This window comes from Glycine max, chromosome 7 (assembly GCF_000004515.6).
Source record: "Glycine max cultivar Williams 82 chromosome 7, Glycine_max_v4.0, whole genome shotgun sequence".
In the NCBI taxonomy this organism is placed as follows: domain Eukaryota; kingdom Viridiplantae; phylum Streptophyta; class Magnoliopsida; order Fabales; family Fabaceae; genus Glycine; species Glycine max.
Window position 1 is genome coordinate 42,830,339 of NC_038243.2, and position 25,297 is coordinate 42,855,635.

At 30.9% G+C, this 25,297-nt stretch overlaps 2 protein-coding genes and 1 pseudogene across 2 annotated transcripts; all 3 read left to right on the forward strand.

Moving 5' to 3' along the window:
* Positions 1-200: 200 nt before the first annotated feature.
* On the forward strand, positions 201-1,507 carry LOC100776779 (FCS-Like Zinc finger 15). The gene is made up of 2 exons (XM_003529512.5): positions 201-606; positions 938-1,507. Exons 1-2 carry the CDS (start codon positions 386-388, stop codon positions 1,122-1,124), a joined length of 408 nt encoding a protein of 135 aa, XP_003529560.1. The 5' UTR covers positions 201-385; the 3' UTR covers positions 1,125-1,507.
* An 8,959-nt stretch (positions 1,508-10,466) lies between these two features.
* On the forward strand, positions 10,467-16,922 carry LOC100777319 (peroxisomal fatty acid beta-oxidation multifunctional protein MFP2). The gene is made up of 18 exons (XM_003529513.5): positions 10,467-10,694; positions 10,959-11,030; positions 11,697-11,762; positions 11,849-11,902; positions 11,986-12,053; positions 12,135-12,216; positions 12,591-12,646; positions 12,953-13,255; positions 13,339-13,425; positions 13,913-14,087; positions 14,206-14,327; positions 14,441-14,604; positions 14,683-14,937; positions 15,017-15,138; positions 15,276-15,397; positions 15,501-15,649; positions 15,725-15,863; positions 16,716-16,922. The coding sequence occupies exons 1-18, from the start codon at positions 10,595-10,597 to the stop codon at positions 16,752-16,754; spliced, it is 2,175 nt and encodes a 724-aa protein (XP_003529561.1). The 5' UTR covers positions 10,467-10,594; the 3' UTR covers positions 16,755-16,922.
* Positions 16,923-17,186: 264 nt separating this feature from the next.
* LOC100802461 (glyoxysomal fatty acid beta-oxidation multifunctional protein MFP-a-like) lies at positions 17,187-24,578 on the forward strand (annotated as a pseudogene).
* Positions 24,579-25,297: the final 719 nt, after the last annotated feature.

Genomic DNA, 25,297 nt, shown 5'->3' on the forward strand with positions numbered 1-25,297 from the left:
TCCCTTTCCTTACCATGATAAAATTATCAGTAGATCCATGAATGAATGGATACATGCCCCCATTGCTACCAAACACATTAACCCTAGAGGACAAAACTGGCCCAATTTTCCACCCCCCAAAAAATATATATATTTAGAAAATGAAATAGAAACTAAAAACACTAGTACGTGGCACTTGGATACCAAAAACAACAGTCAAATCTTTGCCTACGCTAGTCGCTCCTTCTTACTGCTCTATAGCTGTAGGGGACCCACTCTAATTCGTACTATTTCTTCCTTCTCCTTCTCTTGTTCTATTTATGTTATTTCCTCGACCATTTCTTCATCCACCACCAAGAATTTATTAAAGAGTGACAAAGAAAGCAAGCATAGAATAGAATGAAAGATGGTGGGTCTTAGCGTAGTGCTGGAAGCCCAGAAGAGTTGCATCAACAAAAAGACACCCCAAGTCATTAACAAAACCTCCATGATGCTTAGCAGCATCCACAACAAACCCTCCCCTCCTCTTCCTCAACCTTCTTCTCTTTTTCAGCCACCCACTTTTCTTGACCAATGCTTTCTTTGTGGGAAGAGACTCTTGCCAGGGAAAGACATCTACATGTACAAGTGAGTCCTTTTATTAACTAAAATAAAAACATATATATATATATATATATATATATATATATATATATAAGCATATATATACCCTTCCTTCTCTTTCTTTTTATTTTTTATTTTCGTCATATTATATATGTATATAGCATCGTGTGTGATCCATGTAACTGATAAGGCTTTTGTTGTTGTTGTCGTTTATGTTTTTAGTTATATATTTTTTCACTCTAAGCTCAGATCGATCTTATAATGTCTAGATCTTTTGTTGTTGTTCATTGATTTTAAAGAAGGTTATTGAACTTTGTGTTTTTTTTGGGTATGTTTTGGAATATGAATATTGTAGAGGGGACAGGGCATTTTGTAGCGTGGATTGCAGGTGCAAGCAGATTTTCACGGACGAGGAAGAAGCTATTCAGAAAGAGAAGTGTTCTTTGGCTGCCATGAGGCCCACATCGTCTAGTGCTTCCACCTCAACGGCAAGTCATCACCACCGGAAAGGAACAAGAAACCGAGGTGGTGCTTGTTTTTAGAGGAAGAAAGAAGAAGAGAGCATCAGAAATGGGAGGAGAATTGTAATTTTTGGCGACCACATTCCAGTTTTACCCATGGTTTATTTTGTTAATGACATCACAGCCCCTTGTCCTTTTTGCTTCCTAGTATGAAGCCAAAATGTCCTTTTCGGCTTTCTTTTGGGGGGGAGGTCCAACTTATTACTATAACAGTGCGAAAGCTGACACCTGAGAGCATTTTCCCTATGGTGGTTATTGCAATGCTTTCGCTTTAAAATTGCTCAGGACCCACAGAGAAATACTTGTTTTTTTAATTTGTAGTAGTTGTTGTTGACAGTTGGAAGGGTATTTCTGGCATCTTATTATGGTTGCTTTGTTGAAATCAAGTACTATTAATTGGTTAATGTTTAATGTCTATGGATGAATTAAAATAGATGGAGGAGACGTTTGAGCGTGAGCGATGATGAATCTTAATGCTCATGCACCACACAAACTGGGTTTGCCTTGGGGCTTGTGGCAAGAAATAGCCGTGATTGTTTTTAACCAAAATGACAATGAACTACACTGATCAAGTTTCCTTATGTGACGCGCATTTGTGGACTTGTCGGGGTAAGTACAATGCCACATTTGATATATTTCTAGCCACCACCCTCATGTGCTGATGGAAGGCACTTGCTATTTGAATTAATTAGGGTACTGGGTACATATAGCATTATAAATTTATACATTTTTTAATGCTAAACAAACAGTTAAACAGATGTGGAATTAGTTTTTTAATTTATAGTAATTCTTATTCGAGTGATAAAATAAGCCCAAGTGGCAAGAAAGATTACGTTGGCAAATGCCATGGTCGGTTGCCTTGTCTCCATTAGCTTCGAGTCAATAGAACATTGTGATTCGACTCCAACTTTAATGATATTAATTTGTTTTGGATCGCAATCTGGGGAGACTGAGCAAAGCACAGGGGGAAGTTATTCGGTAAAGTTTGTCTCTAAATCTGTGTATATTAATAAATCTTACCATACACTAGTCAATTCTATTTCATATATTTCGGCAGAAAAATGATAGAATTTAAATAAAATAAACTGATAATATAAAGTATTTTTTAGTGTAAAGATTTTTATATTATAATTTAATTATAAATCGCTGTGTATGACTATTTATAAATTTACTGAGTTTTTATAATAATAACTAAGGTAAAACAGACACTACGTGTCTAATTTGATTTCATATTTTTTTAAAAATAAATAAAAAATAATAGTAAAAGTTAGTGAGTGATTTATGAAGATGGTTACAAAAATAAAATAAAAACTTATTAATATAGTTATAGGAATAAAATAGATATAAAAATGTGCATACGAAAATACCATATTTCATTTATATATAGTTATATATTATCACTTTAAAAAATATGTCTAGTATATTTATTTTTTTACTAATTGACTGTATAAAAATTTAATTTGTATAACATATATAGACCATGAAACACATAAATAAACTGATATAGAATTATTCTAATTTAATTATTGATCTTGAATATTAACAATAGTAATTTTATTAGACTTTCAGTGTCAAACATACATTTGTTCATTTGGTCTAAATAAATCGAATATATTTCCTCACATTTTAATTATTTTCAAGATTTTGAATTGCTAACTACACAGATTTTTTAAAAAAAAAATAGTCATACATATCATAATTATATTTTTAAGAATAATAATCATGAAAATATTTCTCCAAACCTAAAATAAACCCCTTCTCTGGATAAAATAATGCAATTTTAAACTTAGAAAATGACCTCCAGATACTTTCTTTATCAAGTATCTATTTGGTTTTTGTACAAAAAAACAAGTATCTATTTGATTTTCTTTAAAATGACGATAACTTATGATTTTTTATCTCTTATAAACTGTATAACTCAATGTTGTTAACCTGATATATCTATTTGATAATATAAAATAAGAAGAAAGCTTTGGATCAAAGTGCACGTACGGCTTTAAAAAATTGCACCAAAATAAGCTAGCAAGCATTTAAACTACATCTTCTCAAACTGATGAATCGTGGTGAGGACCACATGTTGGTATGCCCACCCAAAGGATAGACATTAGTCGCATAACATTGTAACAGAGTCAAATAAATCTTGAATTGAACAATGTTTGTGGAATAAAATTTTTAATAGTGAAATCATATATAGGAAAGTGACTAATTAAGTGAGTGATAGTGTTAAAAAATTTACAGTGACAGCTTATTAAATTGTAAGATCACATTTCTTGTTGCTTTTTTCACATTACTTTTTCTGTTGTATATATACAGTCTAACACACGTACGTTATCAGGTAAATCCACATTCATTGATTGGAAACATAAAATTATTTTAAGCTTTACTAAAGAAGCATTATTCGTTAATGAATAGCACCTCCTGGCTCCTGTGTGTGTGTATATATATATATATAAGCTTTTCTCTTTCCCATCAACACGTCCTCTTTATACGGCGGAGATTTTCGCAAGTCTTGGTGGCTGATACCTATTGCGAATCTGTGAGGCCTTCGATTGGTAATGCATGGCTCATCAATTTTTTTATTGTAAATGGTATTGTCCCAAACAAAATCGGATTATTGATCCCAAATATAAGATTAAAAGTTAACCAATATAAGTTTTATCAATTACGTCTGTGAATTGGTCAGAGACGGAAAAAGTACTTTTAGAGACGAAAAGCGTTGTCTCTATGTAAGTTGGAGTTTATTTAGCAAAATGAATGTAGATATAACAAAAGCTTTTAAGGAGTTGGAGGGGGTGGCAATTAGAGCCAGTCCAACAAAAATTGGGCCACAGGCAAATTCATTCTCCGAGTCCTGAAGTTCGGGGTTGAGGGAGACTATGTCGATCCAGCAGAAATAAAAAAGAAAAGGAAAAATGAGAATGACCCCCATAAGGCTGATATGGAAAAAAAAGAAGAAAAAAAACCCGAGACTGTTATTCATTATTTGCTAGAACCATGAAATTTAAAAAGGAAAAGAAAAGATAAAAATAGATAGCAATTCTTAAACGAAGGTTTGGTTTGACTTGTTTTATGTTTTTATTTTCACTGGACATATAAAATGGTGATGAAAATGTGTTTGGTTGGATTTCTGTTTTCATTTTGAGTGAAAATATCCAACAACTGGAAACAATAGGGGGTGTTTAGTTTGATTGTTTTTTGTTTTCATTTTCACTGAAAATAGAAAATAGTGATGAAAATGTGTTTGATTGGATTTTTGTTTTTATTTTCAATGAAAATATTTTCACAAACAAATCAAAAACTGAAAACAATAAAATCTCATTTTTAGTGTTTTCAGTTGAAACCAAAAACCTCATTTTGAGTAAAATGAAAATGCGGTGGTAAAAAGTGTAATTTTAAGCAAATCTAAAAATACATTTCCTTTTGAAAACACATTTTCAATGTTTTTATTTCTTGAAAGCAGAAAATAAAAAGTCAAACCAAATATATTTTCAGAATTTTAATATTTTGAAAATGAAAACAATTTTTAGAAAATGAAAACAAAAAATAAAAATAGAAAATGAAAATACAAATCAAACGCACCCTAAAATCGCATTTTTCAACGTTTTTAGTTGAAACCAAAAACCTCATTTTGGATAAAATGAAAACATGATGGCAAGGAATATAATTTTAAGCAAATCTAAAAATATATTTCCTTTTGAAAACATATTTTTCAGTATTTTTATTTCTTATTCAGAATTCTAATATTTTAAAAATAAAAAATAAAAAATAAAAATACAAACTAAACACATTTGAGTTACTCTCTGAGAATAACTTTGAGTTACTCCCCTCAAAATATTATTAACAAGTTGTTATTTGCCTGAAATAAATGTAAATTGTTGAATTTGGATTTTTTTTTCAAAGAATAACAAAATTATTGAAAACTTACTCGATATCACGAAAGAATGTATGACAAAATCAGTGGAAAATGAATTAAAATTTCAATTTATAAATATTGAATTTTAAGCTGAAAATACTATTAATAAATATTAAAACCCTTATATTATAATAAAATTAATTAAAAGTGAAAAGTATTTAAAATTACTAGAATAAATTACTTTATGAATCATTATAAACAGATCACTTTTAGTTATTTTGACAATATTCTTTATCGGAAAAATATCATTTAAATAGAATATTTCTATTTTATAACAATAATAATAATATTTACATTTTAATAATTTTAAATATTTTAGTAATATTATTCTATTAATATTTTTATTTATAATAAATCAAACAAATTTTCTATATTATTCATTATTTTTAGATTTTTTTAAGGATAGCTGCTTTTTAAATGTCATTTCATTATTTGGTTTTTTGACGTTTTAAATTGTTTAAAATTTAACATTGTAATATTAATTTTAGATTTTTTATATTATTATAATTGTTTAATTTCAATACTATTATATTGTTTTGTTTTTAAAACTGTTTTAAGACTATTTTGGATTATGTGTAAAAATAAAAAAATAAATAAAAAAACAGCATGACTAGGTTGGGTGAGTCAGACTCAGATAACGATGGGCAATTTCGCAATTCAAAACATGGCAATCCCTTTTACCAAATTGGAAGTTGATAAAAACCTTCCCAAAAAAAAAAAACTACAAATGCAGTGTGTGTTGGGAAACGTGCATCTTGGGAGTATCAATCTTGCAAGTTACAACCCATAAGCATATCTCCTTGGCTCATCCACTCGTATGTGAGGTTGACTGAGAGAAATTTTATTTTGAATTTGATTATATTTGAAAATTTTATTTCTTTTATCTTTCGTATATTGAAGAAAAACATCTGAAAATCACATGACAGTGCTAATTTTTTTATACATCGACGGTGGCAATTTAAGTATGTTTGGAAGAAAAGAAAATTAAGAGAAAAATAATGTGTATAATGATGTTTTTCGTTTGTTTGATTAAATAAAAAGTGAAAGAAAAATTAGAAAAAATTGACTTAAAAAACAATAAATTAAAGTTTTATTTTCTTTCAGTTTTCTTGCAATTTAAATTTCAAAATTTTCTCACATTCCTAATTTTCTTTCCTCTCTATCAAATATAAGGTTAATGTACATTGAAATGTTTTAACAAAGCCGGGAAGAATGTTAAAAAGCAGTTTTAGGTGAATTAAAAGTTTTTAGATTTTAAAAATTAAAAAATAAGATTTTTGAAGTGTTATATTTAGTATAATAATGTAAGAAATAAAATAAAAAAACATAAAAAATTAACAATTAGATTAAATTTGTGAATTTTTTAAAATGTAATTAAACTAAAAATGAGCAAAAAAAAAAATAGGACAGCATAATCACAAGTTAAAGAATTGAAGGAGTACCAAAACTACAATTTAACAAAAAAAAATTACTATGATGATAAGATTACATAATATTATGGCTATGCCTTGAGCCTTTAATTAAATGTTTAATATAATTTTGAATATACTTACACACAAAAAAGTTGTCTCTCAAGATTTTTTTTTAGTAATGATATAATTTTGGTTGAAGGATCAAGGAAAGTAATTAAAGTTATGTTTGGTAAGGTATTTTAATTAATTTTTAGCTTTTTTATTAACTTAAAAATTTATTTAATGATTTGACAAATAATTTTTTTAATAGTTTTTAACATTTTTTAAATGTTACTTGAAGTAATATTTTAAAAAGTATTAATTTTTAATTTATAACTTTTTATATTTTTTTTCATTTTTATCAATAATATATTTATCTAATTTTTTAGTTATCTTTTTTAAATAAATTATTATTTTATTATTTTTCTGTTATTTTATATTGTAATAGCTAATTTTATTGTAAATTATATAAACTAGTTTTTTAATTTTTAATTTTTAACTACTAACTAATGTTTTAACTTTCGACTAATTTTATGAAAATAACATAACTTGAAACTAGAACCGTTGGTTATAATCTTTTAGAACCAAAGGATTTTTGGCTGTCCAGGAGAAAAATAGATTTAATTAACAAGAATTAATAATGAAAATGCCTTGAAGGTAAAAATGGGGAAAAATGGTCATACCGCCAATCTTTTAAATTTTAGTTTCGGGAATTTATATTACATAACGATAGAAAAATGATTTAAAATGTCACAACACATAATAAGTTGAATAGTTAAAATGAAGAAAGATAAGTGTTACTTATGATTACAAAGCACCCCATCAAAATCAAGGAATTTTTTTACTACTAAAACATCTGAGTTGGCAAGCCGTTGAGGAAACACACAACAACCATGATATATCATCTCTTCGTTCCTAATTATAGAAAAATATTTCAACTAATTCATATTTATTAGAAAAATATTTAATTATATTAAATTTATCAATTAATTATATTATTCTTCTAAAATTATTATTTTTTATTTCTATTCATTTAATTATTTCTCATTAATATTTGAATTGAATAATTAAGTAAAAATATGTAAAAAAATAATAATAAATACATCTAAAAATTAAAAATATATATAATTTTATTTGAAAATAATCTTATAATTAAATAAGGGAATGGGTCTTATATCGTGAATTTCGATTTTCGAGGCAGAATATAGTATCTATTTGTCGGAGGTTACTGGATGGTCATTTCCATCATCCGCACCAAGCGCGCGTGCCTTGCACATTTTTTACTTTTTTATTTTTTTGACAAAACCCTGTACAAATTAGAAATCGCCAATTTATAAGAGATAGTTTACACGAGTGTGGTTTAATTACTTAATACTAAATCCTGCTATTATTATTTTTGTTTATTGTTATGAATAATGAATTTTAAATTTTCTCATAATTTTTAAGAAAACTTCTTACGAATCTATATAAAAATACAAATAAAATTTATTTAATATTTTTAAAACATGAAATGAATTCAATACTTATCATAATAAAAGAAAGATAATTAATAAGAAAATGTTATTATTTTTAATAAATAGTAAATTTTAAATATTTTTTCATATTTTTAAGATATTAAATACATTTAATTTTTATTTGTACTATTTTATAAACTATTAAGAAGATTTATAAGGAAATATAATATTAGTCCTGTATTTTTTTATACACATTTACATTAGTGCGTAATATTTATTAGTTTTGTTCATAGTGACAAATCCATAATTTTAAAAAAATGGGGGCAAAGAAGAAAATCATAATATTTGCATAAAAATATTAGTATTTTTTCAAAATATATAATTTCATGAAGAAAATTCAAAATACCCATATTTTTACAAATTATAATTTCTTTCAACACATTTTTATATTTTAAATATGGTGTATTGTTTTTTCATTTGTCATACGATAAGAAATTTAAAAATATAATATGATAAAATTAATATTAATTTATTTTCTCATTTTTTTATACTCATTTAAAAAAAAAGTTTTATGGAGGCAACCCATGGAGGCAACCCCGATTTCTCCGTAGGGACAAAAATATTTTCTTATAAATATATTCATGTAAAATTAAAAATTTTCTAGGGACAATTGTCTCTACCATCAAATGTGTATCCGTCATTGTTTGATGAAAATTTAATTAATTATTTTTAGTAAAATTTTCTCTTTTAATTATATTAATTGAGCTAGTAACATTTAGACCAATAACTTATTTTTGATCTTTACGTTATCATTACCATTTTTATTGTAATTTTTAACATTATCATCACTATGTGGAGGGAAAATTTCTCTTTCTTATGAGTATTCTTTAATTTGATTTTTTATAATAAAAAATTAATATGATAAATTTATATGGACTTAATATTTTAATTATTTATTTTTTAATAAATTCTTAATACAAAATAAACAAGAAACATTCCCATCCTGTTATAAAATCTCAGTTAAAATAATTTTAAAGAGTACTTATCAGTTCCTTAAAAAAGGTACTTATTAGTAAAATTTTAATGTTTTTCCCAATTTTAATCTTAAAAAAAGTTGGTTAGCCTTTACTTAAAATACTTCTCATGAATATTTTTACATGAACTTAATTAAATAATATTAATAAAATAACTTTTTTTGCATAAAATAATCCAATTTCTAATTGAACAATGTAAAACTCTTTATAATAATTTTTAATTAATTAACAATGTAAAAATCTTTATACCAATGACATATCAAAATTGAGTTCTTTCATTGTTTAAATAAAACAAAATCTTACTTCAATCGTATAACATAGGTAAAAAAAATAACAAAGGACTTAACTATATGTGTAATTGATTAAAAAATTATTATACTATGTAAGAATAAAATAAAAATTGTGTTCCAAAATAAATCTATTTATTTTGAAAGGAAGAGAGCTCACGCGGTCACGTCCCACACAAACTAACAACTTCTGGAAAAAGTGGTACTAGATGCATGATACATTTTTGTTTTTCTTTTTGTACTGAGAATATGCAAGATACAAAACTTCCCATGCTAACCCAAGAAAGGAAGACAAAGGTACAATTAAAAAAAACTCTGATCCTAAATCTAAGGAGAGACAAAATATCACAAGATAATCAACAAATAAAATTTATAATCAATTTTAAGTAATTCTCAATTTTTTTTAAAAAGCTAATGACACTTCAGTCTAAAATAGAAAAAAAAAATTTAGTCCTTTAACTTTTTTTATTCTAACTTTTAGTCCCTCAAAATTTTGTATACAATGTTTAGTCCTTTTTATTTTTTCCCAATAATTTTATTTTTTATAAAAAAAATTGTCTATTTTTAGTTTCAAAATTAATCATTATTTTACTAATTTTTAGTCTTTTATTTATTTTATATCTGAAATTACTTTTTGAATAATAAAAATAAATAAAGGAATAAAAATGTGCAAAAAAAAATTGAGAGATAAAAAATGTTAATATAAAAATGTTAATTAATTATGAAAAAAAATCCAAACTCAAATATATTTATAGAGTTACTTATATTAATTTCATCCGTTCATAACAACACTGTTTTGTTTCACTTTACCAACACAAAATATAAAGTCAAATACTCAAATAAACTTTTTAATTTGATGGTAAAAAAATAGATATATAAAATATTCTTTTGGTATAAAGAATAGAATATATAATAACATTATAAATAAAAAAACACACAAGTACTAATTTAAGCGAGTAGAGTCGAGGATTGAGAGTAATGGAGAATGGGCGTAACATATGCACTGGTAGATAGATAAGCATAAATATTAAGATAAACACGATATGATGATTACTTGTTGGAGCCACATAGGCAAAAGCTGACCGGACACCGGTTTAAAAAATTAAAGTAAAATATTTTTATTAGGAGATAATTTTTTTTTTGTTATTTATATATATTTTTTAAGATTATTTATGTTTTATATAATAAATATTTTTAAAAATCTGCGAGAGCATAAATACTTGGTTTGGAAGCAAGTTTTTCGTGCAGAGTCACCTATTCAACAGGACTTTCCGTTCACGACACTCCCTTTTATCGTTTCACTTCCGTCGTCGTCGTCTTCAATTTTGGATCTTCGAATCGAATCGCATCCTATGGGTAGCAGCAGAGGACACACGCTCATGGAGGTTGGACCCGACGGGGTTGCCGTCATCACCATCGTCAACCCTCCCGTTAATTCACTTTCCTTTGATGGTACTATTACTATCCCTACCTTAAAAATATCAATTTCATTTCGAATCAATTTTGTCAACGACTCATCCAAGTACAAACTAAATTGTGTTGACCGCATTTGATGATCTAATAGTAGTACCAATGTTTGTATATTCATATAACGGATTTGGGATTGTTCGGTCAAATTAACCAATGTTTCAGATTGATACAATTTTCTTCATATGTTGTTCTGCTATTACTTAAGATGACTCTATGTTGCTCATCCCTCTCCCTGTTTGCCTCTAGTATTGCGCAGTTTAAAGGAGAGTTTTGATCAGGCGATACAGAGAGATGATGTCAAGGCAATTGTTGTTACAGGTATTGTCATTTTCTTTTGAATTTAACAGTTTCTAAGCTTGGAGATTATACAAATGATTGGGAAGGGATAGCACTTAAGTTTTTTCAATTTAACAAGATAGACTTAGTAATTAGTTAGGATTTGATATTGAAAAGCAGTATGATGGTTTGACAGTGGAAAGTGGAGAATTAATAAATTTCTGATAAGTCGTTTGTCCCAAGGGATAAATGTAAATATAAAACTTTTGAAATAAGAAAAAGAGAATCCGATAGATAACCACCACTTGAATCTTATACCCAAATCCTCACCCTCCATGATTAGCAATGACCAAGTGGCAACTTAGGATCTTATCTAATGAAATAGTTATCCTTGATCAAATTCAAAAGTCTCCCAGAGTCAAAATTCATAATTGTTATGACCAATCCTATTGTACAACTGGTAAGGTCATTGATATCTTCCAAACCATCTAGAGTAGTCATCCTAACTCCTTAACTAGACTAACTCCTATGATATGATTCGCTGAAGTTTCAAACTGTAAAGAAATAAGACGCTCTATTGGTATTACAAAGAACTAGAGGAAAAGAAAATGAGGCAGCAGCAAAGTTTTGGGCTTCACCAAAGATATTTCTTGGACAACTAGCTTATAGGTACAGTATCATAACTGAATCTTATTTTACTTTTATTAGGTGCAAAGGGAAAATTTTCTGGAGGTTTTGATATTTCTGCATTTGGTGGTATTCAAGAGGCAAAAGGTACTTTCACAGTTTTGGGTGTGTTTCTAAGTTCTAATAGTTGCATTCGTACTCATTTTCTAATTCTTTTCTCTCCCTTCTTATAGAGCGTCCAAAACCTGGTTGGATATCAGTAGAAATCATCACTGATACTATTGAAGGTACTTTGTTTTTTATGAAACTCTGTAATTTTTATTCATTTTTCATTTTGTGCTATGTTAAATCTGTTCACTTCATTTTTCAGCGGCTAGGAAACCATCAGTCGCTGCCATTGATGGCCTTGCCTTGGGTGGAGGATTAGAAGTTGCAATGGTACATAATTCCCAACTGATTATGAAAAGAAACATTTCTTCATAATTTTCTACAAAATATTACCAATTCCTTCTCATATAGGCATGCAATGCTCGGTTATCAACTCCAACTGCTCAGCTAGGCTTGCCTGAACTTCAGCTTGGAATAATTCCTGGATTTGGAGGTAGTAACTGATTCCTCTCTATTTTCGCCAAATTTACTTGTATTTGGTGTATGAATTCAAATTAAATTCATCTCTATACCTAACCTTATTTTTTTATTCTCTAGTTTGAAAACATACTTGTTACCGCTGTTACTGGTCATTGTTGAGTGACATGAGTTACAGAGAAAGCTTTTTGAAGTTTAAGTTTAGCTTGCTTTTAATGAATTTATTAATTTATTACAAGTTTGGTTTAATACCTTAGTTCGCACGTTAGATAGGCCTAGAATAATTTGTAAAACGAAGTTAGACCATAAGTAACAGTGCATGTCTAGTGATCAATTATCATTATTATTTTTTTTCTTTAGTATTGTTAACCTGGTTTTAAATTGTCTTAGGAACACAGCGACTTCCTCGTCTTGTTGGTTTGACAAAGGGACTTGAGATGATACTGGTATGCTACATTTTATGCTTCCTTTAATAAGTTTGCCATTCTGTTCAATGTTAAGAACTGATCTGAAAAGCTGGTGCATTCAAACTCAAGGTCGGTGATCAGGCAAACAGCATATTTGCAGTTATATGTTTAAATTTTGTAGGACAGAACATCAGCAAATTTTTGGTTCAGTTCTCTACTTTGAGTGGAATTATATTTTTCTTTTTACAGAAAGTATTCAAAAGTTGTGGGCTGTTGCTTCAATGTTCTTGTCCAGTGATTTTCGAATAATTTCTTTGACACTTTTTTTTCCCTTCTTAAATTAAGGCTTCAAAACCAGTTAAAGGGAAGGAAGCTTTTAGTTTGGGGCTTGTTGATGGTTTGGTGTCACCTAATGATTTGGTGAACACTGCACGCCAATGGGCACTGGATATGTTGGGCCACCGACGACCATGGATTGCTAGTCTTTATAAGACCGAAAAATTAGAACCCCTTGGGGAAGCAAGAGAGATTTTGAAATTTGCACGAGCTCAGGCTCGAAAGAGGGCTCCTAACCTCCAGCATCCTTTGGTTTGCATTGATGTTATTGAAGCAGGAATAGTAGCTGGTCCTCGTGCAGGACTTTGGAAGGTTGTTATCTGTCTCCAGTATATCTTTTTTCCCCTTCATTTTACTGTTGCAAAAATGTGTGACATTGTGTTTAATCTTTGTAGGAAGCTGAAGCATTTGAAGGACTTGTAAGGTCAGATACTTGCAAAAGCTTAGTTCACGTATTTTTTGCTCAAAGAGGAACATCCAAGGTTTGTTGGGGTTTTGTGTCTTAATTTTACCCTTATTTTTTCCGTTCAAGTGTCGAAACTAGCTATCAAGACAAAAGAGTGTTCATATTTTAGCTTAAAAACATACTTTAAACTTTTGCATAGAAAGATTGAATGTTACATAGATTAAAACTTTTACACAATGTATTTTTCACATTCTTGGGATTAAAGATAGGCTTGGTCCATTTCTAATATGGCATCAAAGTGTATCTAGTCTTGATGTTGGACCACCCGCAAACGTTTAACCTTGCAAACTTCAGACTCCAGATGTACCATCCTAGACCTGCACATGAAGGTGGTGCTAAGAACTTAGATGCACAACACATTAGCTAGAAATATAGTCAGAATACTCCTTATAATGTTTGGGAAATAAGGTTTTGAAGCTGCATTGACTAGCCTGATTCTGAGTGCTAAATTTTTGTATAAATTCTTTAGATATCAGTTTCCCAATACCTCTTGACATGAACAGGTACCTGGGGTTACGGATTGTGGTCTGGCTCCAAGACAAGTCAAGAAGGTTGCCATCATTGGTGGAGGACTAATGGGCTCTGGAATAGCAACAGCTTTAATTCTTAGCAACTATCCAGTCATCTTGAAAGAAGTAAATGAGAAGTTCTTAGATGCTGGTATCAATAGGATTAAAGGTGAGAATATATTTTTATTAGTTAGTTCTCACTAGTCCCTACTCACACTGCACTTTTAATTAAGAAATAACTGATGCTGTTTGCCTGTTCTCATGTAATGTTTTCCCCCGTTGAGCAGCAAACTTACAGAGCCGTGTAAAGAAAGGTAAATTGACCAAGGAAAATTTTGAAAAGACCATCTCTCTTCTCAAAGGTTCCCTTGACTATGAAAGCTTCAGGGATGTGGACTTGGTGATAGAGGTTGTATAATGAACTCCAAAATATATTTGCTTATTTACTGTTCTCAGAATCATGGTTGCATGTTATCCAATGTTTGGGTGATTATAAACTTATGGTGTTTGATGTCTGGACAGGCTGTTATTGAGAATATTTCCTTAAAGCAACAGATATTTTCTGATCTTGAAAAGTATTGTCCACCTCATTGTATACTTGCAAGTAACACTTCCACAATTGACTTGAATCTGATTGGAGAGAAGACAAAGTCTCAAGATCGAATTGTTGGAGCCCATTTCTTCAGGTGGTATCTTGTATTTGAAAACTATTTTTTTCCTTGCTAAGTCTTTCTGATCTATATATCTGACTTGTGCTTCCTTAGTCCTGCACATGTTATGCCGCTTCTGGAAATTGTACGTACCAAGCAGACCTCTCCCCAAGTGATAGTTGACGTGTTAGATATTTCAAAGAAGATAAAGAAAACTCCAGTGGTGGTTGGAAACTGCACAGGATTTGCTGTTAATAGGATGTTCTTCCCATACACGCAAGCAGGTCTCTTGCTTGTTGAACGTGGTGCAGATGTTTATCAAATTGATAGAATAATAACCAAATTTGGAATGCCCATGGGGCCTTTCAGGTACTAATTATTGGATAAGTTCTTGATATTTTCAATCAGTTCTTGAAGTGCCTGATTTGTCACGTATTTACTAATGCAGATTGGCTGACCTTGTTGGGTTTGGTGTGGCGATTGCTACTGGCACCCAATTTATTCAGAATTTTCCTGAGCGAACTTATAAATCAATGCTTATTCCACTTCTGCAAGAAGATAATAGAGCTGGTAAAGATAAACTCTGCATCAATTGGAATTCTGACTAGATATCTGTGTGAAATATATTTACATAAAAATGAAATGCTCTGTTGTATTCCACTAAACTTAATCACTAAAAATCTTTGTTTAACATGTGCTTCTAACAGGCGAAACAACTCGCAAAGGGTTTTATTTGTATGATGATAAACGCAAGGCTAGTCCTGATCCTGAATTGAAGAACTATATTGAGAAGGCTAGGAGCATTTCTGGTGTCTCCGTTGATCCAAAGGTCTTTTTTACTCTTCCTAATTCATACCATATTTGTTTATTAGTGAGGAAACAAAATTTGAAGTCAATTTTTAATCTGATGTTGTGAATCTGAACCTGGACAGCTTGCCAAATTACAAGAAAAGGATATCATAGAGATGATATTCTTTCCTGTGGTGAATGAGGCTTGTCGGGTCCTTGATGAAGGTATCGCAGTCAAAGCAGCAGATCTTGATATTTCTGCTATCATGGGCATGGGTTTTCCCCCTTACAGGTTTGTCGTATTATTTATTTGGCACACTTATCAAAACTTTGTACTTTTTCTAAATTTTGGGATTGATTTCATTAGGGGAGGCATCATATTCTGGGCTGATTCTCTTGGATCCAAGTACATATATTCAAGATTGGAGAAATGGTCAGAGTTGTATGGGGAATTCTTCAAGCCTTGTGCCTACTTGGCTGCAAGAGCTGCCAAAGGAATTCCTCTGGTGAGTAACCTATGCTGATTTATTTCCATTTCATTCGTACAGAACTTTTGTCCTGTTATTCTAGGATTGTTTAGCCAATGTTTTTTTGGTCATTGGCATTAGGTTGGGATTGTGTGCAGATTGTTCTTTCCCATAGTAGATATTGTAGGAATATTAGACTCGTTTTTAACTCAAGAAAATATAGATACTTAAGGTAATTTTGAGATCTAAAGGGCACTTCACTAACTCATTGTAACTGTAGCCAGAAAATCAAGATCGTCTAATAGAATTTATCTATTACAACTATGCTTGATAGTACTAAAGTATAGCACTTATTAGAATAAATGCTAAAATAGTTAACCCCTTTACTTTAATAACTGTTTTAAACTCTTAGCAAAGCAAACAAGCCTTAGATTGTCTTCTTCCCAGTACTAAATAATGATCAAACCTTAAAATCAGTTTATGCACTTCAGGAAATAACCAACACCGCTATTCATTTATTACTTTTTCTTTGGAGTACAACATTCCAGAATTCATTCTGGCCATACCTCTTCATCGTGACGAGTTCTTTTTAAAAAAGAAAGTGTACAATCACATGAAAAGTTTATTTATTTTTTGACATTTTCCTTCTATTTCTTGGTGAATTAACTTTTTTTGCATCAAGTAAGACCTTTTGACAAACAACAAAACAAAGATAACCTAAGAAAATAAACGGCATATAAATATGAATGTTATTATTGTCTGCTTCTTGAACTCAACATATTGTCTTTGTCGTTGTACCCGAATTATATCACTTTCCCAATATGATATTTTTTGACAGTCCTTTGCCATTAGTATTGCTCTCTAATGAATTTTGTACTTATTCTATTGCAGAGTGCCTCTTTGGAGCAGCAGGCAAAGTCTCGCATGTAAGAAAAAAACAGCTCATTACGTGTTTACTGGATTGAATTTTCCTTTCCCCGTTATATCTCCTTTCAGATGGTAGGAATATAGTGGTGACTTGAGAAATAGCTTATAATGTACGATGAGAAAACATTTGAACAGCATAATTATTTAAAAAATAAAAGTATTTTTAGTTTAGATTTGTGTGTTTCTTCCGCATAGCCATTGTCGGTGTTTATTTGTTACTAGAATAGACGACGAAAATGTAGGTGGTGATGGAGCGTGGAGCATGGTTTCTTCTTTGTATGTTTCATCATAAGTTAACTGTTGCAGTGCTGCTGATTATTGTTAGGTAAATGTTAATCAATGTTATTAAATCACTGTTGAAAAAAGTATCTTATTGAAAAGCACAAACTATAATTTGTAGGATTAACTGTTTTTAGTCACTGATTTCAACCGTCAAATCTTGTTAAATGATGATGTGATATTTGTTTGATTATTGTTAAATTTGCAGCAATTAATTTTTTGGCAGCTCAATATCACCATAAAATTGTTTGCTTGAGTGTCTAAAATATAATATTAAATAACTCTAGTGGTTTTAAACCTTGGGTAATTGCTTCAATTAACCAGGCTTGGCCAGAAGTGGTGGCGGTGATTTTAACAATAATTATGATGACAATTATGGATAAATTAGGATGGTGACAAGGACAATAAAGGAATGATAATAAACATTGTTCAACTAATGACGGTGACAAGGGGTGATAATTGTAGTAGCATTAGAAATAAGAGAATTGAATAATTTGCTTTTACAAAAAAATATTTATTTTATAAATTATACTAAAATAATTTGTACTGAAAATTAACTAAACTATATTTTATTCAAACATATTTTGTTTCAAAACAAGTATTTGACAAAATCTAAGTTTTTAACCATCTCATACAAGACCTAGATAAGATAACCTTCAGTTTTGCTATGAAGTTAAATCTTGATAATCTCAAACATTTGGAAAAATGTAAACTATATTTTTGTGTGAAAAAAAATAGCAAGGAGATGACACCTCAAAATACTAGGTCTAAATTGGAGTATTCAAATTCCAATTTATAAGATTAGTATACAGATCTAAATTGCAAACAAATTTTGTTATGGTTATTTATACAAAAAAATTTGGTTATGATTTATTAACCTACGGATAGAAAAGGTGAAAGTGTTTCTTCGATCTCTAATTATTTCTGCTAACTTTTGTTGATAAATTGAATAGATTTTACCATTATTATTATATTTTCACAAGCAAAATTAGTACGATATGGTGCGTTTATTGAAAAATCAATTTAGATGTGGTATTTTATATTTATTGATCTAAATTTGTTAGTGCATTACTCCCTACCAATTTCATGATAATTATTTTTTTTTTCGTATAGGCATATAAGGGATGCCAAATGAGTTGATCTCTCACGATGCGATTCTAGATTTGGACTTCTTTTTTCCAAATTTCAAATTGTTAATGATAGAACAGGCTTGCAAATCATTTTCGAAAAGATTTTATTTTTGTGTGGAGTGGCAATTTTTCTAAAGTTTTCCAGATCTGAGTTTCAAAATGTTGTCATTGTTTCCAAAAAAAAAAATCAGTATTTGTTTGTGGTGCACTGGGGTGGCGACTTTTTTAATCTGGGTTTCAAAATCGTGAGAAATGTCAAAAAGGGGAGTGGTTTGTTGGAGGCGACGCTATTGACAAGGCCGTGGAAGGTGAAGATCTTTAGTTCGAGGGAGGGAGAAAAGCAGAAAGAATTTCTTTTATGAGCATCACTTTCTCGCATAATATTTAATGTTTTTTAAAGTAGAAATTGATTGGAAATCACACAATAATTTAGTGAGTTATATATTTTATTCTCTCTTAATTTTATAACTTTAATATATTTAATTCATAACAGAGTGTATAATGAGTGTATTAAGCAATCGTAGCATGTAGTTATAATTTTAATATGTTTAATTCATAAGAGAAAATGTGTGGACGAGTGTATTGAGTAGTGTGTTGTTAATATTTTTCTCTCATGTAGTAATAGAGTGGAATGTGCATTTTTAATAAATTTCAAGGAAAAAATACATAAAAAAGTGTTAAAAAATATGATAGTAATATATGTTTGTGTGATAAATCGTGCGGAAAATGATAGTCTTGCCTTGGAAATAATGAAATAATAATATGGCTGTACACCGGTTTTTGGGGCTTGTCAGTCGCCATTTCAATCAGAAAAAAGAAAACCTACTATATGATAAATTTTTAAGAAATCATATGAACTGATGATTTTTTATCGTTTGAGTGTGCATATTAAATAGCTATTTTTATTAGGTGAGTCATTATTAAAGTGAAAGGACATACAGTGCCTTATAAAAAGTTCAAAATATTGTACCTAAATCTATCAACTACTAGTACTAGCATTAAAATTATAATTTTGAGGAGTGAGTGATGATAACATGAATCGGCCGATAGAAGCATAGATTCTATGATGTCATAGGTTTTTGTTGAACGAACACAACATACAGACACCTCTTCTTGGAAAGTCAAACCAATTCAATGAGTAGCTCATGGAGGTTGCAATCATCACCATCGTATGATGCTATACTTTTCCCTTCTTCCATCGCATTTACATTGTGCCTTCCTTCCACTTTTCCTGTTCCCAAATCAGATTAATTGCATCCTTTGAGACCTTGATGTTTCCTTGTCCACATTTTTCATTATCACTCTATTTTCTTCATATTGCTTAAGATTACTCTATGCTGCTAATCTCTTTTTCTCTCTAGTAATGCGCCGTTTTAAGGAGAATTTTGACCAGGCTCTACAGGGAGACGATGTCATGGCAATTGTTGTTACTGGTATTGCAATTTGCTTTTTAATTGGACAGAGTCTAAGCTTTGAGATTTTTCAAATAACTGGGAAGGGACGGCACTTAAGTTTTCTCAATTTAACAATATAGACTTAGTAATTAGGCAGCATTTGATATTGAAAGTGGTACCATTGTTTGTCACTGGACAGTGGAAAATGTATAGATTTCTTGGCCAGCTAGCTTGTAACTACAGCATCATAACTGAATCTTACGTTTGTTTTTATGAAATTTTTTATTTGCTATTCATTTTTCATTTTGTGCTATGTTAAATCTATTCGCTTCATTTTTCAGCGGCTTGGAAACCATTGGTTGCTGCCATAGATGGCCTAGCCTTGGGTGGGGGCTTAGAATTTGCAATGGTACGCATTACCAATTGATTAGGAGAATAAATTTTTCCTTATAAATTTTTACAAAATATTACCAATTCTTTTTCTCATATAGGCATGCAATAACCCCAATTGCTCAGCCAGGCTTGCCTGAACTTCAGCTTGGAATAATTTCTGGATTAGTAGGTAGTAACTGGATCCAAGATTCTCTCCAAGACTCTTGGCTAATTTCCCTAGCACAACTTGATTTTTTTTTTTAAAAAAAAATGAAAAGTTAGACCGTGAATGAGACACTCTAACAGTGCATGTCTTATGACTAATTGTCCTTATTATGAACTTTTTCATTAGTATTATTAACTTAGAAGTTAAATTGTCTTAGGAACTCTGCGACTTCCTCGTCTTGTTGGTTTGACAAAGGCTCTTGAGATGATGCTGGTATTCTACATTTTATGCTTCCTTTTTATAACTTTGCTATTCTGTTCAATGTGAAGAACTGATCTGAAAAGCTGGTGTATTCAAACTCAAGGTTGGTGATTAATCAAATAGCATATTCACTGTTCCATGTTTGAATTTTGTTGGCAGAACATCAGCAAATTTTTGGTCCAGTTCTCCACTTTGAGTGGCATTATATTTTTCCTTTTACAGAAAGTATTCAAGAGGTTGTGACTTCAATGTGCTTGTCCAGTGATTTTCAATTAATTTCTTCACCACTTCCCCCCCTCCCCCCTTGTTGAATTAAGACTTCAAAACCAGTTAAAGGGAAGGAAGCTTCTAGTTTGGGGCTTGTAGATGGTTTGGTGTCACCAGATGATTTGGTAAACACTGCATGCCAGTGGGCCCTGGATATCGTGGGCTGCCGGCGACCATGGATTGCTAGTCTTTATAAGACTGACAAATTAGAACCCCTTGGGGAAGCAAGAGAGATTTTGAAATTTGCACAAGCTCAAGTTCTAAAATGGGCTCCTAATCTCCAGCATCCTTTGGTTTGCATTAATGTTATTGAAGCAGGAGTAGTTGCTGGTCCCCATGCAGGACTCTGGAAGTTTGTTATCTGTCTCCAGTATACCCTTAGCCTTTTCCCCCTTTTATATTACTGCTGCAGAAATGTGTGTGACGTTGTGATTGATCTTTGTAGGAAGTTGATGCATCTGAAAGACTTAAAAAGTCAGATACTAGCAAAAGCTTAATTCACGTATTTTTTTCTCAAAGATGAACATCCAAGGTTTGATGGGGTTTTGTGTCTTAATTTTACCCTTATTTCTCCCCCTCCAAGTAACAAAATTAGTTACGAAGGTTATTCTAGCTCAAAAACATACTTTAAACTTTTACGAGAGTTATGGCCAAGGACTGAATTTGGCCTTTATTTCCCATAAAGGACCTTACAAAAGTTGTTTAGTAATTGGTCTAGAGCATTGAAATGTTTTTTTGTATTAAGCGTTTGGGTAATCGATCAACCTTGACGTTGAACTAACTTTTGGGATTAAGTTTGACTTGGTTTGTTTGTAATATGGTATAGGATTGTATCTAGTCCTGATGTTGTGTCACCTGCAAATATTTAATCTTGCAAATTGGAGACTTTAGATGCCCCATCCTAGACCTGGATGTGAATGGGGTGTTAAGATGCCTCACATTAGCTAGGAATTTTAGTCAGAATACTTTTTAAAGGTTTGAGCTATCCTCCGTCCTTGGCCAAGGTTAGGGGGTTGAGTTAGGTTCAATCCATCTTTTATAAGGAGTAAGGACAAATAAGGTTGTGAAGCTGCAGTAGCTAGCCTGATTTTATAACAAAGGTTTTGTGTATAAAATTGCTTGAGACACTTCTCAGCAGGTTTGAATACATGTATATAAAAGAGAGTTGCAGAGAAAATTAAAAGAGAAACGTACAAAAAAGGTGCACCTAATATATTGTCTACTAAGTACAAGTAGAGACAACAAAAGTCAGTTTACAAGTAGAGACAACAAAAGTCAGTTTAAAAAGCTGGACAGCAGACACAAAATAACAACTTTTCTAACAGTTCTAAATTTTTGTATAAATTCTATGGATATGAATTTCCCAATAGCTCTTGACATGAACAGATACCTGGGGTTACAGATCGTGGTCTGGTTCCAAGATACGTCAAGAAGGTTGCCATCCTTGGTGGAGGACTAATGGGCTCTGGAATAGCAACAACTTTAATTCTTGGCAGCTATCCTGTCATATTGAAAGAAGTAAATGAGAAGTTCTTAGATGCTGGTATCAATAGGATTAAAGGAGAGAACAGATTCTTATGAGTTGGCTCTCACTAGTCCCTACTCTCAAGGTCGAATTGTTGGAGCCCATTTCTTCAGGTGGTATCTTGTATTTGAAAACTATTTTTTTCCCTGCTATGGCTTTCTGTTTCTGATCTAAATATCTGACTTGTGCTTCCTTAGTCCTGCACATGTTATGCTGCTTCTGGAAATTGTACGTACCAAGCAGACCTCTCCCTAAGTGATAGTTGACGTGTTAGATGTTTCAAAGAAGATAAAGAAAACTCCAGTGGTGGTTGGAAACTGCGCAGGATTTGCTGTTAATAGGATGTTCTTCCCATATACGCAAGCAGGTCTCTTGCTTGTTGAACATGGTGCAGATGTTTATCAAATTGATAGAGTAATAACCAAATTTAAAATACCCATGGGACCTTTCAGGTATTATGCTTGGATAAATTCTTGATATTCTTAATGAATTTTTTAAGTGCCTGATTTATCACATATTTACTAATGCAGATTGGTGGACCTTGTTGGGTTTGGTGTGGCGATTGCTACTGGCATGCAATTTATTCAGAATTTTCCTGAGCGAACATATAAATCAATGCTTATTCCCCTTCTCCACTAAGATAAGAGAGCTGGTAAAGCTAAACTCTGCATCAATTGGAATTCTGATGATATCTGAGTGGAATATATTTATATAACAATGAAATGCTCTGTTGTATTCTACCAAACTAATTCACTGACAATCTTTGTTTAACATGTGCTTCTAACAGGCGAAACAACTCGCAAAGGGTTTTATTTGTATGATGATAAACGCAAGGCTAGTCCTGATCCTGAATTGAAAAACTATATCCAGAAGGCTAGGAGCTTTACTGGTTTCTCCGTTGATCCTAAGGTCTTTTTATCCTTCCTAAATCATATCATATTTGTTGGCTAGTGAGAAAAGAAAAATTTAGAGTCAATAAATTCCACTGGATCTGATGTGGTTCAACCTGGACAGCTTGTCAAGTTACAAGAAAAGGACATCATTGAAATGATATTCTTTCCTGTGGTGAATGAGGCTTGTTGAGTCCTTGATGAAGGTATTGCAGTCAAAGCATCTGATCTTGATATTTCTGCTGTCTTGGGCATGGGTTTTCCACCTTAGAGGTTTGTCTTATTATTTATTTGACACACTTTCAAAACTTTGTACTTGTTCTAAATTTTGGGATTGATTTCATTAGGGGAGGTATCCTATTCTGGTCTGACTCTCTTGGATCCAAGTACATATGTTCAAGATTAGAGAAATGGTCAGAGTTGTATGGACAATTCTTCAAGGCTTGTGCCTACTTGGCTGCAAGAGCTGCCAAAGGAATTCCACTAATGAGTAACCTAAGCTCATTTATTTCCTTTTCATTCAAGCAAACTATTTGTCATGTTATTCTTGGATTGTTTAGTAACTTAAGGTAATTTTGAGGTCTAAAGGGCACTTCACTTACACTTTGCATCTGTAGCCAGAAAGTCAAGATCGTCTAATGGAATTTGTCTATTAAAACTATGCTTGGTAGTACTGTAGTATTTATTAGAATAAAGGCTAAAAGAGTTAACTCCATTACTTCAATATCTGCTTTAAACTCATAGCGAAGCAAACAAGCCTTAATTTCTCTTCTTCCTAGTATTAAATAAATGGTTGAACCCTTAAATCAGTTTATGCACTTGAGGAAATAACCCATTCATTCGTACTTTTTCTTTGGAGTACAATATTCCATTATTCATTCTAACCATACCTCTTCATTTTGACGGTGTACACTTCAGAATAGACGGTTCCTTAAAAATAAGTATATTTTAAAATAATAAACTATATATGATGAATACAGTTTTTGACGTTTCCTTCTGCATATGATGAATCCACATTTTAGTTTAAAATAATAAGAGTATAAAAAAAATTGCATCAAAATGTAGATTATTCTGACCCTCTTGCCATTTATACTGCCCTGTAAAAGATTTTGCACTATTCTATTGCAGAGGGCCTCTGGAGCTGGCAAATTCACGTTGTAAGAAATAAATAGCTCATTACGTGTTTGCTTGATTCAATGTTCCTTTTCCCGTTGTATATCCTTTCAAATGGTAGGAATATAGTGGTGAATTGGGAGATACCAAAAAAGTGTACGATGTACTTTACTCGTCTTTTTATTTTTTATTTTTTAATACTATTCTTTAAATTTAGTTAATCTCAATTTATCCCGTTATTAATACCTAAAATATTTTGTATCTATAAAGTTGAAGTTTGTAAATTTATATTTTAACATATTTCAAATTAATAGTTGATTTATGCAGTTTATTTTCTAAATTCACTCCTTAATTTAAATGTCTAATTTTTTAGATTTATTTTGTATAATTAAATAAAACATAATGAAAATATCGTTTGTTATATTTTATTTCTTTTTTAAGATACGTAGTTTTATCGTTATTTAATGATAGTATATATACAGTAATTAATATAATGATGGATTGTTTTTGAGGACTCCTTCCTTGATTGTTTTGTAGATTCGCCTCTAAACTCACCTAACTAACTTATTTCTAGATCTTCTTCTTTTTCCAAAAGAAAAAAGAAAAACTAGACCTTCTTCCACTTTGTATTATTTGGAAGGACCCATAGCTAAAAAATGATTGTTTTGGCGGCGTTTTTTTTCAATAGATGGATCTTTTATGAAAGGAGGATTTGTTGAGCCCAAGGCCCAAGGGGTAAAGGGATGGGTTTTGGGTTTTGTTGATGGGTTTATTGTTAGTGATTTTTTTTCTCAGACGATGAGTAAGTTGCAACCTCCGCCGCAAAGGAATAAAATCTGATATAAAGAGAAGGTATTACTCTCTTCCTTTCATGCGTACCCCTCCTTTTTTATTTATTTATTTATTTTGGAAGCAATGTATTCTCATAGCTGAAAGTCATGAGACTAACCTTAAGATGCAGAGATCACTAAAGTGAATTATGTCTTCTTTAACAAAATATTTTCCATACGTACAATAAGAGAATCGAATCCTTATTAGTATGTTTAAAGAATTTAATCATCTATCAATTGTGTTGGATCGTATTGGTCATGTCAACCCCCTTTACATGCAGACAAATTAGCATCCAACATGCCAATTCTTTCAAAATTG